This window comes from Canis lupus, chromosome 21 (assembly GCF_048164855.1).
Source record: "Canis lupus baileyi chromosome 21, mCanLup2.hap1, whole genome shotgun sequence".
In the NCBI taxonomy this organism is placed as follows: Eukaryota; Metazoa; Chordata; class Mammalia; order Carnivora; family Canidae; genus Canis; species Canis lupus.
Window position 1 is genome coordinate 3,441,494 of NC_132858.1, and position 14,323 is coordinate 3,455,816.

General features: G+C 60.2%; 1 protein-coding gene across 13 annotated transcripts in view; it reads right to left on the reverse strand.

Moving 5' to 3' along the window:
- Positions 1 to 2,631, reverse strand: part of NRXN2 (neurexin 2) — a 96,852-nt gene extending 94,221 nt beyond the window's left edge. For all 13 annotated transcript variants that reach the window (XM_072789728.1, XM_072789733.1, XM_072789734.1 and 10 more), the window contains exon 1: positions 1,872 to 2,631. In XM_072789728.1, the coding sequence (XP_072645829.1) occupies positions 1,872 to 2,616 (745 nt within the window). In that variant the 5' untranslated portion in view covers positions 2,617 to 2,631. The remainder of the gene's footprint in view (positions 1 to 1,871) is intronic.
- Positions 2,632 to 14,323: the final 11,692 nt, after the last annotated feature.

Genomic DNA, 14,323 nt, shown 5'->3' on the forward strand with positions numbered 1-14,323 from the left:
CACACACACACACACACACACACAAAATGTGTCAGATATGCAGCCATCTCTCCCAGCTCAACACAGCTAACACATTTATCTCATACACATCCAACACATCCATATGATACACACAACTGTCTCTCCTCCACACATCTCAGACACACAACCACACAGCCCATATTCAAAAGCACACACCTTGTTTGGCTCACTGGGCACCTCACTGGCCAATAAATCCTTTCAGTGAATGGACACCGGGGCTCTGGTGGACCAATGTGCCTCTGGCTGCATTTTTCAAACACTTAGGCCCAGTTTTGCCAGTGAGACCAGGGACTAACTACTGTAACCTTTCTGTAGCTCAAATTCCCCCTTCCATCAAGTTAGAAGTGTGGTTCATCCTATTTTCTTAGAAAGGCTGGGAGGGGAAAGGTCATAGAGATCAGAAAATCAAGTTCAAAGTCTTGAAAAGGAAGATTCTCTATGGAGTTCCAATGTCTTACTGAGGTCTCACATTAAAACACATGCACACGGTTACCTACACATGAGCACACACCCTTACACCTGTGTACTATTCAATCTCCTAGGCACTGCACTCCCATCTGTAAACACTACTCTGTTCAAGCAAACCATTCGCACATAACACACACAGTGCCAGACTCACAGCTCCACATGCAGGCAAACACACACAGACACACACTTTCACAGTTTAGGGAGCACCTGAACTCCTTGGAGAAAAGGTGAGAAGGTGTCAGGTTAACTTAATACACACAGTTCCTGAAGATATATCCCACAACCTTATATAAATAACCCCACAAAAGCAATCCAAACACTCTCCTTAAGGATTCCCCCACCACAACCGCAGATACACAGTTAAAATACTGTATATCCCAAACCCAGGGCCGCACCTGCAGACTCAACTCCTCCCATGGCTGTCCACATGCTGGCACCCAGCAGGACACCCATCCCCAAAGCAGTCCTAGGGCTGCACCAGTCTGTAGGCACATGCAGGCACACACATGCACATGCACACACTCCCCCCAAAGACTCCACCTCTTGAGAGAGTGGGCAGACACACACACAGCTGCTAGATGGCCCGCAGCTTCTAGCGATCTGGGACAGAGGAAAGCATGCCTGCACCGCAGACCAGGGCCGAAGGAGATTCCCATCCCCACCCCCAAACTGATGGGGAATGTCTCCCCCACTCCCCCACCAGACCAAAGTACAGCAAGTGCCTTCAAGTCCCTCCTTCCCCCTGAACCACAGCCCACAGGGACCCGGGCCTGGCGCCACCAGCGACCTGTCCCCTCTTCACTCGGCTCCGCCTCTGGGGAATTCGTGGAAGCTCTCCCTCCCCCAAAACTTCCCTTCCCAGTCACAACCCCGCCATCTGCCACCCCCCTCACCTGCCCTTGCTGCGCGCCCTTCTCCCCACGCCCCGTCCCTCTGCCTCCCGTCCCGCCCGAGCCTCAGCGGCGGTACTTCCCACGCTTCGCTCTCAGAGGCTCGCAGACCGCGGCCGCCCCGGCCCCACCCGGCCCCTCGCGCTCCGCCCCCAGGCGGCCCACCCCGCCGCCCCCGCCAGCCGTCCTCGCGACCTCTCCCGCGCCCCCCGCCAGCACCAGTCCGGCGCCCACACTCCCTCGCTCACCCCACCCGCAGGACCGCCAGCGCCCGGCCCTCGCCCTCCGGCCACCCCCGCAGGGCCAGACCACACGGCGCCACCCCCAGGGCGTCCCGCACTGGCCGCACCACACAGGTCACTGGTTGACCGGGCGCTCCCTGTCCCCACCGCGCGTCCTCACCCGCCCCTCGCGACCCTCGCGTGCTGGTGCGGACACCCCCAGGCCAAGACCCCGGGACGCGGCGCCCGGCGGCGGCTCCCCCGGGCTCACCTTCGCTGCAGAACTTGCCGCCGAAGCCCGTGTGGCTGCAGTCGCAGCCCACCTCGCCGGGGGCCAGCACCGTGCAGAGGCCGCCGTTGGCACAGGGGTTGCGCGCGGGTGCGCACAGGGGGTCGGCGGCGGCGCCTCGCAGGCCCTGGCTGCCCAGGAGCGCGGGGGGCCGCTCGCCCAGCTTCAGGTTGGCCAGGAGGCCGCGGAAGGGCGGCTCGTACTTGACGGTGCTGAGCGTGAGCGCCGAGAGGCGCACGTCGGGCGGGATGCCGCCCACGAACAGGTCGCTGGCCACCTGCATCTCTCGCCGCTTGGAGCGCACCTCGGCCGAGCGGACCTCGCCGTCCACCGCCAGCGCCGTGCGGCGCGCATCGCGGGTCAGCAGCACCATGTGCCAGCGGTCGTCGGCCGCCGGCGTGTCCAGCTGCAGCGTGGCCGGCTCGGCGCACGAGAGCGTGAAGCGCAGCCGCAGGCGCCCATCCACCAGCAGCAGCTCCAGGAAGTCGCAGTCGCCGCCGTCGTCCAGGTAGAGCAGCAGCGCGCGCGTGGCGTTGGTGCGCAGGCTGAAGCTGAGCTCGCCGCTGCTCGCCGCGCCCGCCCAGCGCGCGTAGCGAGCCCACTGCCCCGGGCCGCCGCCGAACTCCAGGCCGCCCGCGCCCGCCGCCAGCGTCAGCAGCAGCAGCAGCAGCGGCAGCGGCGGCGGCGGCGACGGCGACGGCGGCCGCCACGGGCTCCCGGCCGCCATCCCCCCGGCCCCGCCCGGCCCCCGGCCCCGCTCAGGTTTCAGAGCCGCGGGTGCATGGGGCGGGGAGGGGGCCGGGTGCCCCCCGCGCCGAGCGGGGCTCCCTCGTCGGCTCACGGTGCCATGAGCCCGGCCGCGGGGCGAGGCGCAGAGGCCCAGGTCCCGGCCTCCCGGGGCGGCGGCGGCGGAGGAGGAGGAGGAGGAGGAGGCGCCCCTCCCCCGCTGCGGGCTCCAACGAAAGGTGGGGGAGGGATGCCTGCGGGGAAACAGAGAGGAAAGGGTTAATGAGGGGCTCGGAGGAGGGGAAGGGTTAAGGGAGGGGATCATTGGTGCTGATTCCCCCGTCACCCAGTTGTTTCCCTTTAGGATTTGAGGAGCTGGCCCTGACCCAGAGAGGGTCCCAGAGCAAGGGACATCACCGTGGACGGTAGTTCTGGGGCCCAACACTTGCAGAGAGATGGCACTCATTAGGGTGATTATCAATTTGAGACGTGCGCGAGTGGGTAGTAGCCTCTTAAAGGTTCGGTGGGAGCCCAGGTCAGGACCAGGGCCAGCTCCTGGGGGTGAGGCCTGGAGAGCTACCCCAAGCTGGTGACCCCAGCCCCTTCCTCTCTCAGAGCCACCCAACATCTGTGTGGTTCTCCCACCACCAGCCAGCCAGTCTCGGCTCTCTCGTCAGCTCCTGATGCTGGATAATGAAGTTGCTAAATAATTCATTGGGATTAATTAAACGCCAATTCATCAATGGGATCATTGGGTAACCTGGCTGAGAAGGGGGCAAGGGAGAGAAGCCAGCGAGGATCGGCCAGGCCCCAAACCGTCTCCATCCATGCAAGGACACAAGCATCTGATTCCACATCTCCAATCCCCCCCCCCCCAGATAACACTCACCCCAGCCTGGGTCCCAACCCCACTGATCACCAGCCCAGATCCTTCCTAAACCTAAATGTCTGTCACCCTCAACATCCAGTTTCCAGTCCTCAGCCTCAGGCCTGGCCCAATACCTGGGTTCTCTTCACCCCTCAGTTCCACCTCCCTCCCCATCCAGGGCTGGGGGAGCCACCAGGAGGCAAGCAAGCTTATTTACATAAAATTGCCTTTCTGAAATGATTACCCTTGTAACGGGCTGTCAGAGAGCAATTTATACCCCACACCGGGGAGGGGAATTTGCATCTCGTTAAACTCCGAGTCGTAATTATTTATATCCAACAACCCTCCTGAATATTGCATTGATTTTATTTTGGGGAGGGAGGAAGGGAAGGAGGTGGGGAGAAGCTTGGGAAAGAAGCAGGGAGGGGCCAAAGTTTAGGAAGAGATAGGGAAAGATGGAAGGGGGGCGGGGGCAGGGGAGGTAATCGCAGGAAAGGTGACAGAAGAGTGATGGAGGAGAAAGGTGGCCTGATGGGGAGAAGAGGAAAGAGAAGATGGAGAAAATTATTCCAAACAGCATTAGTCAAAGCCCTGGATGCTGGGCATTTTTACAAATGGCATTTTACTTAATCACTCTGAGAAGTCCCGTTATTCCCATTAACCACTGGGGAAGCCCACATAGAAAGTCTAGGGACTTGCCCAAGGGCACACAGCCCATCAGCAGGGAACTGGAACTTAATATCCACATGGGCCAGACTCCAGCCTGTCCACAAGGAGACAAACGATGGGGCAGCCACAGGTGTAGCTCAGGGCAGTGAGAAACAAAAGGAGGAGAGGTGAGGGAGATCAGATGGGTGTAGTCCCTTTCTACATGGGAGGAAGCCGGAGTATGAGGGGAGAGAGAAAAAGCTAGGGGCACCCTAAAAAACCATAGCAGGGGAGTGAGCAGAGAGTCAGGGAGGGCAGGGATGGTTGGATGACAAGTGTGCCAAGGAAGAAGGGACAGAGAAGTCCTCAGGAGAAGAGCGGGAGAGTTTGGGGAGCCATCTCCTAGAGACCCTCAAAGCCAAGTTCTCAAGTCCTTCCATCAGGCTTTTTCTGATTGTCACCCCCAGCACCCCACCCCCTGCCCAATCCCACAGGCGTCGATGGGGACTCAAGTGTCCTGCCTCACTGCCCCTCCAAGGGCTGCCCCTTCCCAAGCAGGGGACAGAAGGCAATCCAGGAAGACAGCCCCCTCTCCCTCTGAACACTGTCCGGGTTATATATAGCTTTGCCACTGCCTCTCCTCATTGGGTAATGGAGATAATTAACATGCGCGGGCTAATTAGCCAATCAAATTAAATGCAGCACCTGCTCCCAGGCTGATTGACGCCCTTACCCCCACACACATGCACCCCCACCCTGGCCCAGGGCAGGGGAGGGGGACCCTTAGGCTTGGGGAAGGGAAAGGCCAAACCCCCTCCTCTCCAGAAGGGGCAGGGAGACCCTCAACCGAGGCAGAGACCACAGGCCAGGAGGCCGAAAGAGTGACACCCTTCCTCTGTCATTTTCCCCCTCTGCTAGGGTCTCAGTCTTCACTGGCCCTGCCTCTCTCCCCACCCCCACCCCCACCTCCCAACACATTTTGGGGAGGGAATTAATTAGCTATCGATTTCCTCTAGCAGAGGGAATAGGATTTCGTGCTCTGTCCACTCACCCCTCAGCTCAGGAGAAGGAGGGGATTAGTTCCCCCTGCCCCACCATGGAGCCCAATCCCTCTGTCATACCCTAGGGGAGCTACCAGAGGGCTTCTTACTGAAAAAGCCTCAGGGCAGGGTCTCCCTTGCTGGGGAGGTTGGCAGAGCACAGATCAAGTGAAGGTTGGTGAGGAGGCCTCCAGAGGCTAGGAGGTAGCTGCCTGGGTCCTAGGAGCCAGAAGGAATTTACCTGGAGGCCAGTGAGGGTGGGGGGAGGCAAACTGCATGAGAATCCAGGAGGGGGTGACTCCTCGGGGCTGTGTGTGCCAAGCTGTGGAGGGGGAGTGTGGGAGGGGAGCGGGTCCTGTGCTGTGAGGCAGCTGGGGGGGCAGACACTGGGCTTGTGCAGTGTCTCCAGGGAGGGGTGAGGGCAGGGTCTGGGAACCAGGGCCCCTCACGACTCATTACTCATTCTCCCCACAGCCCACAGCTCCGCAGCACAGGCCAGCCTGGCTCGGTGCCGGCACAGGGACTGCCGGGCTGGCCAGAAGGAAGCCCCAGCCCTCCCTGGGTCCTCTCTCCACGGACCTAGGGACCCTTGGGGCAGCTTCAGGCTTGTGAGACAGTGAGGGCCCCAAGAGGAGTATGTGCTAAGTGGACACCTGCGTTCCTTCCACCCCACCCCACCCCCACAGTTCCCTGGGAAGCCTGCTGCTCTTCCCGTCCCTGGAACTAAGTTTCTGCTGACCCAGCCTCCAACCCACCCTTCCCCCCAGGATGCAGGGGGTTCCTGCAAACCTAGGACACACCATCCTTCCTCTGCTGGTACAGAGCTCTCTGGCCTCGGATCTCCATGCCACCGGCTGGAGATCTCCATGCCACCTTGCCATTGCATTGCACAACTACATCAGGTAAACAAATGGTCCCCCTAGAGTTCTACAGGGCAATGGCCCTTCCCCCAGGCTCATGCAGGGCACTGGAAGCCCCCTGTACCCACAGTCCAGCCACTGCTCCCCAAGACACACTCTTCTTCTCCAGTGCCCACTGACTGACAAGTCAGCTCAGTGCACACTACCAGCCATCTCTGGCCCCTGTTCCTCTGGGGACCTGACCTCTCCCATGTTCCCTGGGATTCTGCACCCAGTCAGCTACCCAGTGCCTCCTACCCACAGATGGACTTTGCAGCCTTGAGCCAGTGAGGAGGGGACCCACCGAGGGGGGGTCGGTTGGGGATGCCTCGGCTACTCTTGGGACCTGGCCTACTCTCTCACCCACTGAGCCCTCTCCACAGACCCTTTCCAGGTCCTCCTAGGCTGACAACCTCCTTCTAGACTTCCATAGCCAGGCCAGGCTAGTGCCACAGTGGCACGTAGGCTGTGACTTCTGGGATCCCCACCCCAGAACCTGGCTGGACCACCTGGCTGGACCACCGCCTGCACAGTCTCATTTAACCCCGAATTCCAGGGGTCTGGTGAGTCCACTCATCACCCCAGGCTTACGGACAAGCAGCTTGAACTTCACGTGAGAAACTCATTTGCCCAAGTGTGAGTGCAGGTCAGGGGGCCACTGGCTCTCATGCCTGTGGCCTTCCTGCCACCTTGCGCTGCCCACAGGCTGCAGGGACGTGGGGAGCTCAGAGCCCACCTTTCTCTGATGTGGCCTCCACAAGGACCACTGCCCTCTGCAGACAACCCAGACTGAGTAGGCCGCTCAGACTCTAAACCACAGAATTCAGAGGTCACAGAGTTCAATCTTCTGGCTTTATCTGAGGTGGAAACAGAGTCCCAGAGAGGGGCAGTGACTGATCCAGGGCCACACAGCAGAGCAAGACTAAAACAAAGCTTCCTGGCCTTCCACTCTAGGCGCTTCCCACTGTACCCACCATTTCAGACCTGGGCCTTCCTCCCGATAGAGAGCCTCAGTGACCACCCCCCACACATACACCCACACTCCCACACACACACCCCACACCACCACCACCACCACCACACACACACCCGGCCTTTACCACCACTGCCACCTGAGCAAACAGATGCAAATTCCGGGAGCAGGGATTGTCCATGCCCACACTGGCAGAGCCCCTGGCTGGGCGCCTTCTCCTCAGATCACCCACCCCCATCTCTGGCCACATCTACACCGCACACGCGTGCGTGCTCATGCATGCACACACACACACACCTCCAACCATGGGAATGCCAGCCTCCCTCTGGCTCTCTTCTCCTCACGCCAGCTCCCTCTCATGCCAGCTGGGAGTGTGACAGCAGGGGCCTCCCCCAGGCGCCAGGGAGGAAGAGCTGGGTTTACACACATTCTGGTGGCCCCAGAAGGCAGCCCGTGGACAGGTGGGAGAAGTGCGTGTTAGGAGGAGGGAGATTTTGGCTCGAGCTAAAGAGAAGCTTGCTGGCAATTGAAAGCATCCAACAGTGGAGTAGGCTGCCTCCAGGGCGGGGGTGAGGGGAGTGGGAGGTGGGGGGGTGGGGGGTAGTGGTGAGTAGTGGTGAGTTCCCCTTCTGTGGAGACTGTGAGCTGAGGCAGGATGACTACTGCTCAGAAAAGCTCAGGAGGGGGCCCTTGAATCATTTGGGAGGGGCCAGGCCTGGTGGGCCACAAGCAGTTCTGACCTCACTTCTCTGCTCCCTCCTTCCAGCCCTGATGACTTTTTTGGGAAGACCTAGAGCATGTCCGTACCTGGCCACACCCCAGCTATGAGCAAAAAACAAATAGTGACCAGAGGCACTAACTCTGGAGCCTGGGTTCAAACGCCAGCTCTACCCCCTTTCTGGCTGTGTGACTTTGGGCCAACTACTCAGCCCCTCTGGGCCTCAGTTTCCTTATGTGTAAAATAGAGGTAATACCAGCATTGTCAAAATTAAGAGTTAATATACATAAAGCACTTTATAACAGTGCCTAGCATAGACTAAAGTATGTTTTATTAATGATTACATTTAAAACTACTCATCTCAGCATCTTGCAATGTGCAAAACTCCACGTGTCTCATGTTTCCTTTGATTCCACCAGGTGGGGAAAGTAATCAAGGCAAGTCTTATCACTGCCCCCTCTTGCAGATGAGGAAACACACTCAGAGAGGAAATGGCTACCCCCACCACCCAGGGTCATATAGCTTGGAAGTGGCAGAGCTGAGACTCAAATGTTGCCCCCTGGACCCTCCCCTATTCTGGGGGGCACCTCCTCCTGTCTAGGAAGATTGGAGAGGGTTGTCCCATAGCAGCACTGACAGGAAGTGAATGGTGTGTACATGGGAGGGTCCCTGCACAGGTCTCTGTACATGGAGGGAAGCACACAGGGGGCTGGCACAAGAGGTGGCAGCTCAAGGCGTGCATGATAAGGCTGTTTGTCAGGTGTGTGGGGCTGAGGAGTTGGATGAGCTGGGGACTGAGGTGCAATTGAATGACTCGGCAAAGTGGGGGCTGGAGCACAGGCACCGAGGAGCTTGGGTGCAAGCCAGGGGACGGGTGAGCTCACCCCTATTCTGTGCAGAGCTGGGGGACACCGGCCTGGGTGGGCACACCCCAGTGATACAGAGGGGACACGTGGTTTCCAGGGACAGCCTTGTGAGTAAGCATGAGGTACCTGGGAATGTTCCTAAGGGTATCCATGACAGGTGTGAGCACATGTGTGTGGAAGGTTATATGACCATGATGAAAACAGCTGCTGCTTGCTAGAGGCTCGATCCGTTCCTGGCAAATACATCCGGTAAAGTTCAGAGCGCTTAGCCCAGAGCCGGGCTCACAGTAGGAACATGATGTACCGTTGTTTCTGTCACCTTATCTAGTCCTTGCAAGAAGGCATAAGGTAGGTACGAGGACCCTCATTCTACAGATGAGGAACTGAGGCTCAGTGAGGGGCAGAGCTGAGCCTACGTGGTGCCCCTGTGGTGGTGGCAAGAGGGCTTTGTAAATGATCAGGTGCCGTGCAGATGCTGGATTATTTGTTGAGTGTGTCTCTGAGCCCCACAGGCCTGCCGGTGTGGATGGGGCCGGGTGGGGAGCCGCCCCAACAGATGGAGCAGCAGCGTAGGTGGCATGTGAGACACATGGTCGGCGTCCCCCTGGGGGCTGGGCTTGGAGCTGGGAATGAATGGACAGTGTGGCTCCAGCATCAGGCAGGGGTAGAGTCACAAGGATTAGTGCCAGGGGTGGGAGTTTCTGAGGAAGGCCAGGTGTAGCTGAGTGACCAGGAAGGATTGTGGCCATGGTCAGGAGGGGTAGGAGGGCCTGGGGCTGGGGGATGGGGTGAGGCCTCTCCCAGGGTATGCAGATATAGAGTGTACAGGAGTGAATGAAAATGGGGGAGAAGCTTAGGGGGTGAGCCAGGGCATAAAGGGTGTTAGCAAGCATGAGTGTATGCCGGGATGCACACACACAAAGGCCTGAGGCAACATGCTAACGTGACACTTCATGATGTGGACAGGGGCAGGAGGCGTCCAGGAGGGTGTGTCCCAGGGGTGCGGGTGTGCATGGAAGAGTGCAGGTGTGCTGACATGATCGTGTAAACCTGGGGAGGTGAATGGGTAGATGGTAGGGGGGCTGTGTGTGTGTGTACTGTGGGTGAAGGCCAACAGTGCAGAGCTGGGGCTCTGGGGGGTATGCAGGGGCCGTGTGTGTGTGTCATGTACATGAGAGCAGGGCACCTGGGGGAGGTCTCTGAGGCAGGCAGCGAGGTGGCAGTCTCTCCGGGAGGGGAATGTAGGCGGTGTGCCGCCGGGAGGTGTATTGTGTATGCAGGTGTGTGTGTCTGTGTAGGTGTGTGTCTGGGTGGGTGCCACCGAGTGTACGTATCGGTGTCAGGTTGTCTGTGTCACTGACAAGGGCGGGCAGGAGGCAGCAACTGGACCCAGGCTGAGAGTGAGAGCTTCCCAGAGAGGTCCCTAACAGCCCCTCCAGAACCCAGCCCCAGCCTCTCAGGAGCCCATAGCGTGGATTCAGCCCAGGCTGAAAAGCCAGGACAGAATCCTGACTCCTGGAGAGAACTCCCCAGCCACCCAGCTACCACCCCTGTGGATCTGAAGCTAGAATGGGTCTGAGGACACTTTCTCCGGTAGGAATGAAGGAACCTCCAGCTAGACCCTTCTCCCCAACCCTCAGGAAGATCCAACCCAGCCTCAGATGCCAGCATCCCCGGAGGCATCCCTGGGGGCAGCAGGAGTTAGGGACTGGAGTGGCTCAAGCATCCACAAAACAGAAGGCCTCACGATTAACAGACCAGCCGACCTCCCTTCACTCTTTCTTCCTTCTGCCTCCTTTCCCTCTTTCTACTTCTCTGGCAGAAGGTAGAGAATGTAAAGCCCTAAAGTCCCCCAGAAGGAATACCCAGACACAAGGCAGGTGGACAGAGGGAGGGGTGGGAGTGAGGGGGAGGTCCTCACCCACCCCACCCCACCCCATCTCCGACACAGGTACAAAACCAGAGGGGTATGGAAATCCCCAAAGCAGCTGAGAGGACTGAACACCCAAGACCTACCCTCTAAGGTTTATTCCATCCCTCCAGGTCTGGACGACTACCCCCTTCACCTCCAGGCACCAAGAAACAATCCCCTCCCAGTCCTTGCTTGTTCCATGAGGCACCAGATGCCTTTGCCCAGGACTCCAGTGGGGGTTGCAAGTAAAGAAGGCAGCAGCCCCCAGAAAAGCCAATGTTGCCTCCAAAGGGCCATCAGGGGTTCAGGAGCTCATACCCAGCCCAAAGAACCCAGGGCAGATGGCTCCTTCAGCTGGGGGAGAGGCTGGGACCTGAGAAATGGTCCCCTCCTCTTTGGGGGTGGGGGAGCAAGCCCAGGGCCCTGCAGCTGCCTCTCCCTGCAGCACTCTCTGACCATCACCCTGTCGCCCGCCCCCAGCGCGTTCCCACCCCAGCACAGCCCCCTCCTGCTGATTTCCCAGTCTCCCTCTCCATCGCCCCCAACCTTCCCCCGCAAGCTTCCGCTCCTCTCCCTCAGGCCCCCCATCTTTCCTGGCTCTCCACCGGCACAGACCCATCTCTGCCTCCAGCACCTTGGCACCTTCACCTCTGCTCCCTCCCAATCACCTCCTCTCCCCTTGGCTCCCATCCCCCAGTAAAGCCTGGTCCTCAATGGTGCCCCCCAGTATGAAGCCCTTGGCCTGGCCCCTGCTCCTGCCTTGCCTCTCCACTTCTCTCTTTCCCCTCTCCAGCGCCCTCCCCTTCTCCCACTAAGCCCAATTCTTCGCTGGCTTCTCCCCTGCAGACCCTTCAGAGCACAACAGCTTCCCAGCCCCTCTGGACGAGCACTGCTTCCAGCCCTTGGGGCCAGCACAGACTGGGGACCCCCCTTCAGAGCCTCCCTCCCAGCCCTCCGGATGCCCCTCCTTCTCGCCCCATCCCTTCCCCCCAACGACCCTCCCTCCCACCTCTCTCCATTCACCCCAGCTCAGAGCCAGTGCCCCTTCCACAGGGAGCCTCCTACCCCCAACCCCCTCCTCAGCCACTTAGCCTCCTCGCTGTCACCCAGCCAACCCTCTCAGCGCGGCAGCGCCCCCGCCCCCCAACCCATCCTTCCTGCCTCCCCCGCCCCTCCGCACGCTCCCCTCCCCCGATCCGCTCCCGCCCCCCGCCCGTCTCCGCCGCAGCACCCCCCCTACCTGGTTCTGGGGCGCCAGGAGCTGGAGGGTGGGGATCGGAGCCCCAGGGCCTCCCCGAATCCAGCGGGTGGTAGAGCCGGGGCCAGCGGCGTCGGCCGCCTCGCGCCTCTCTCGCTCCCCGCCGTCCCCGCCCGCCGGCTCGTCCGCCCGCCCCGCCGCGGTGCCGCTCGGAGGAGGATGCTCTGCGAGTCAGGGCGGCTGCTCCCGCCGCCGCATCCCTGCAACACCGACTGACGGCAGCATCAGCACCAGTGCCCGCCCCCCAGGCGCGCGCATTGGGCCACGCGGTGCTAACGGACGAGCGGCGAAGCCAATGCGAAGGCGCAGAAGCCGCCCGTCCCGCTGCTCCACGGGCCCGCCTCCCTCCCCTGCCGGGGACCCAGGCGTCCCGGCCCCAGGGCATCCGAGCTCTTCCCCGCCTCTCGCGGTCCTCAGCCCAGCGCCCAGGCTCCCAAACGGGCCGACCCGCACCCCAGTCCCAATGTCTTTTCCGGGAACCCAGGCGCCCTGGCCTCTCCCCTTCTGGGTCGCGCCCTCGGGTCCCGCATCCCTCGGCCCGCCGGCCAGCGGAGCAGCGCCCGGGACTGGGACGTGCCCAAGGAGAGGCTGTGGGCGCCGACTGGGGCCCCCGACGGAGCAGGATCGGTGAGGGGGCCCGGGCCGCAGCGCCCTCTACTGGCTACGCCCAGGGACGGGCCCGGGCGGCCTGGAGCCTAGGGAAGGAGGATCTGCCGGAGGGCTCTGGGGGCTTTTTCCAGCCCTTAGCCTGGCATCTGCCTCCCACCGCCCGAGGGCGTCCCCGGCTTCCCCTAGAGCTGAGGCGTGAGGGTCTCTCCTGGGATAAGGAAGGAGGCCGTGGGGGACGGAAAGACAGCGATGATGGCGGGGTAGACCTGAGGGCTTGGGGTTTCCCACCCCTGCCTGGTGGTAATCCGAATTTGAACCCTGGTTCCCAGTCCTGCCCAGAACTCTGGACTGCGGTAGGAGGTGGTTTGGGGGCAGAGGTAAGGCTGCACTTTGCCTGGATCACTGAAGGAATGCTGGCAGCAGTTCAGTCCTCTGTTCTCCCCTCAACCAGGAGTCTCAGATGAGCGTGCGCTGGGTTGAGGCCTTCCCCATGAGGGAGTCTGTGTGCAGGTATGAGTGTGGGAGGAAGGGGACAGCCCTTCACTCACTCGGCCAATCAAAGGTGGACCTGGCACCTAGTGTGTGTACCACAAAGGTGGACACTGGGCTTTGGAACGACAGTGTGTGTGAGTGTGAGTGTGTGTGTGTGTGTGTGCGCGCGCGCGTGCCAGACCATTCTGCCACCTTACCCCAGAACGCTGACATCTGTGGCAGGGGCTATGATTTGCATAGCCGGTAGTAAGTGATGCTTCTCTAGCCAGAAGCAACATGCAAGAACACTCACATTCCACTGCTGCACACATGGGCACACAGTGGCACACTCAGAGTCATGCACACCTATGCATGTGCACACAGGCATTCCCAAAGAGATACCCAGGGACAGTTGCAGAAATGCCCCACCGGGGCAAGACACCCACAGGAAGCACATGCTTGTCCAAGACCACAGAGACACATACAAACTTGAGCACACAGGTGCCTAGGCTCTCAGAGGTAGATGCATGCCCAGGGCATAGGTGTGCATGGAGGACTTGCGCACAGGGTCATTCTGCCCCCCATGAAGCACCTTGCACAGTGGCCAGTTACCTAGTAGAGGGGCACACATACCCACCCACCAGTGGTGTTCCTCTCTGACTATATGGGGGAAGAGGGGACCCAGACTGCGAGGGCATCTCCTAGGGGTCTGGGACTGACTCCCGAGGCAGGTCCCAGACTTGAGACCCACTCTGACCTTGGAAAGACCCTCAGGCTGGCCCCACCAAGGCCACTAGAGGAACCAGAGAATGGGAACTGCTGAGTCAGGGCCTGGAGATGTGAAATGACCTCTCTGACCCCACAGCCCATGCCCCACCCATCCCCCCACTCCTCCTCTCCCTACAGCCTACATGCACACACACGCACACGCACACACACAGACTGGTCCAGCCACGCACCAGGGCACAGATAGGCAAGCAGACAGGTGCAGTGACTCAGAGACTCTGTCAGACCCTTGTAGATGGGTAGAAAACAGGATAGGAAGAGGGAAGGGACAGGGACAGATGTAAGAATGAGCATCTGTCTTCTGTCCCCACCCTCAGCTCCCTGGGCCACCTTTGCTCATCAAGGGCAGGAAAGGTCACCTGGCAGCTGCTGCACTTTCTGCCCTTCCCCCCCAGCCACAGGGATGTCTCCCCCGTTAAGGTCCAAGGTTCAGAGTACCCACCATCATCGGGACCCACCACCTCAAGACATCTCCCCAAAAGGTATCCACCCAATGTGGCCCTTCCCCCAGGCACAGTCCAGCGGGGACACAGGTGAAAGGAAAATGCAGCAAATTCAGCGTGTGTGTCTGTGCACACACACGATGTAAAAGCTCATACACCAGATTCATACATGCAACCATAAGATGACAGTCACATGTTACACTCCCTGGGCAGGGCA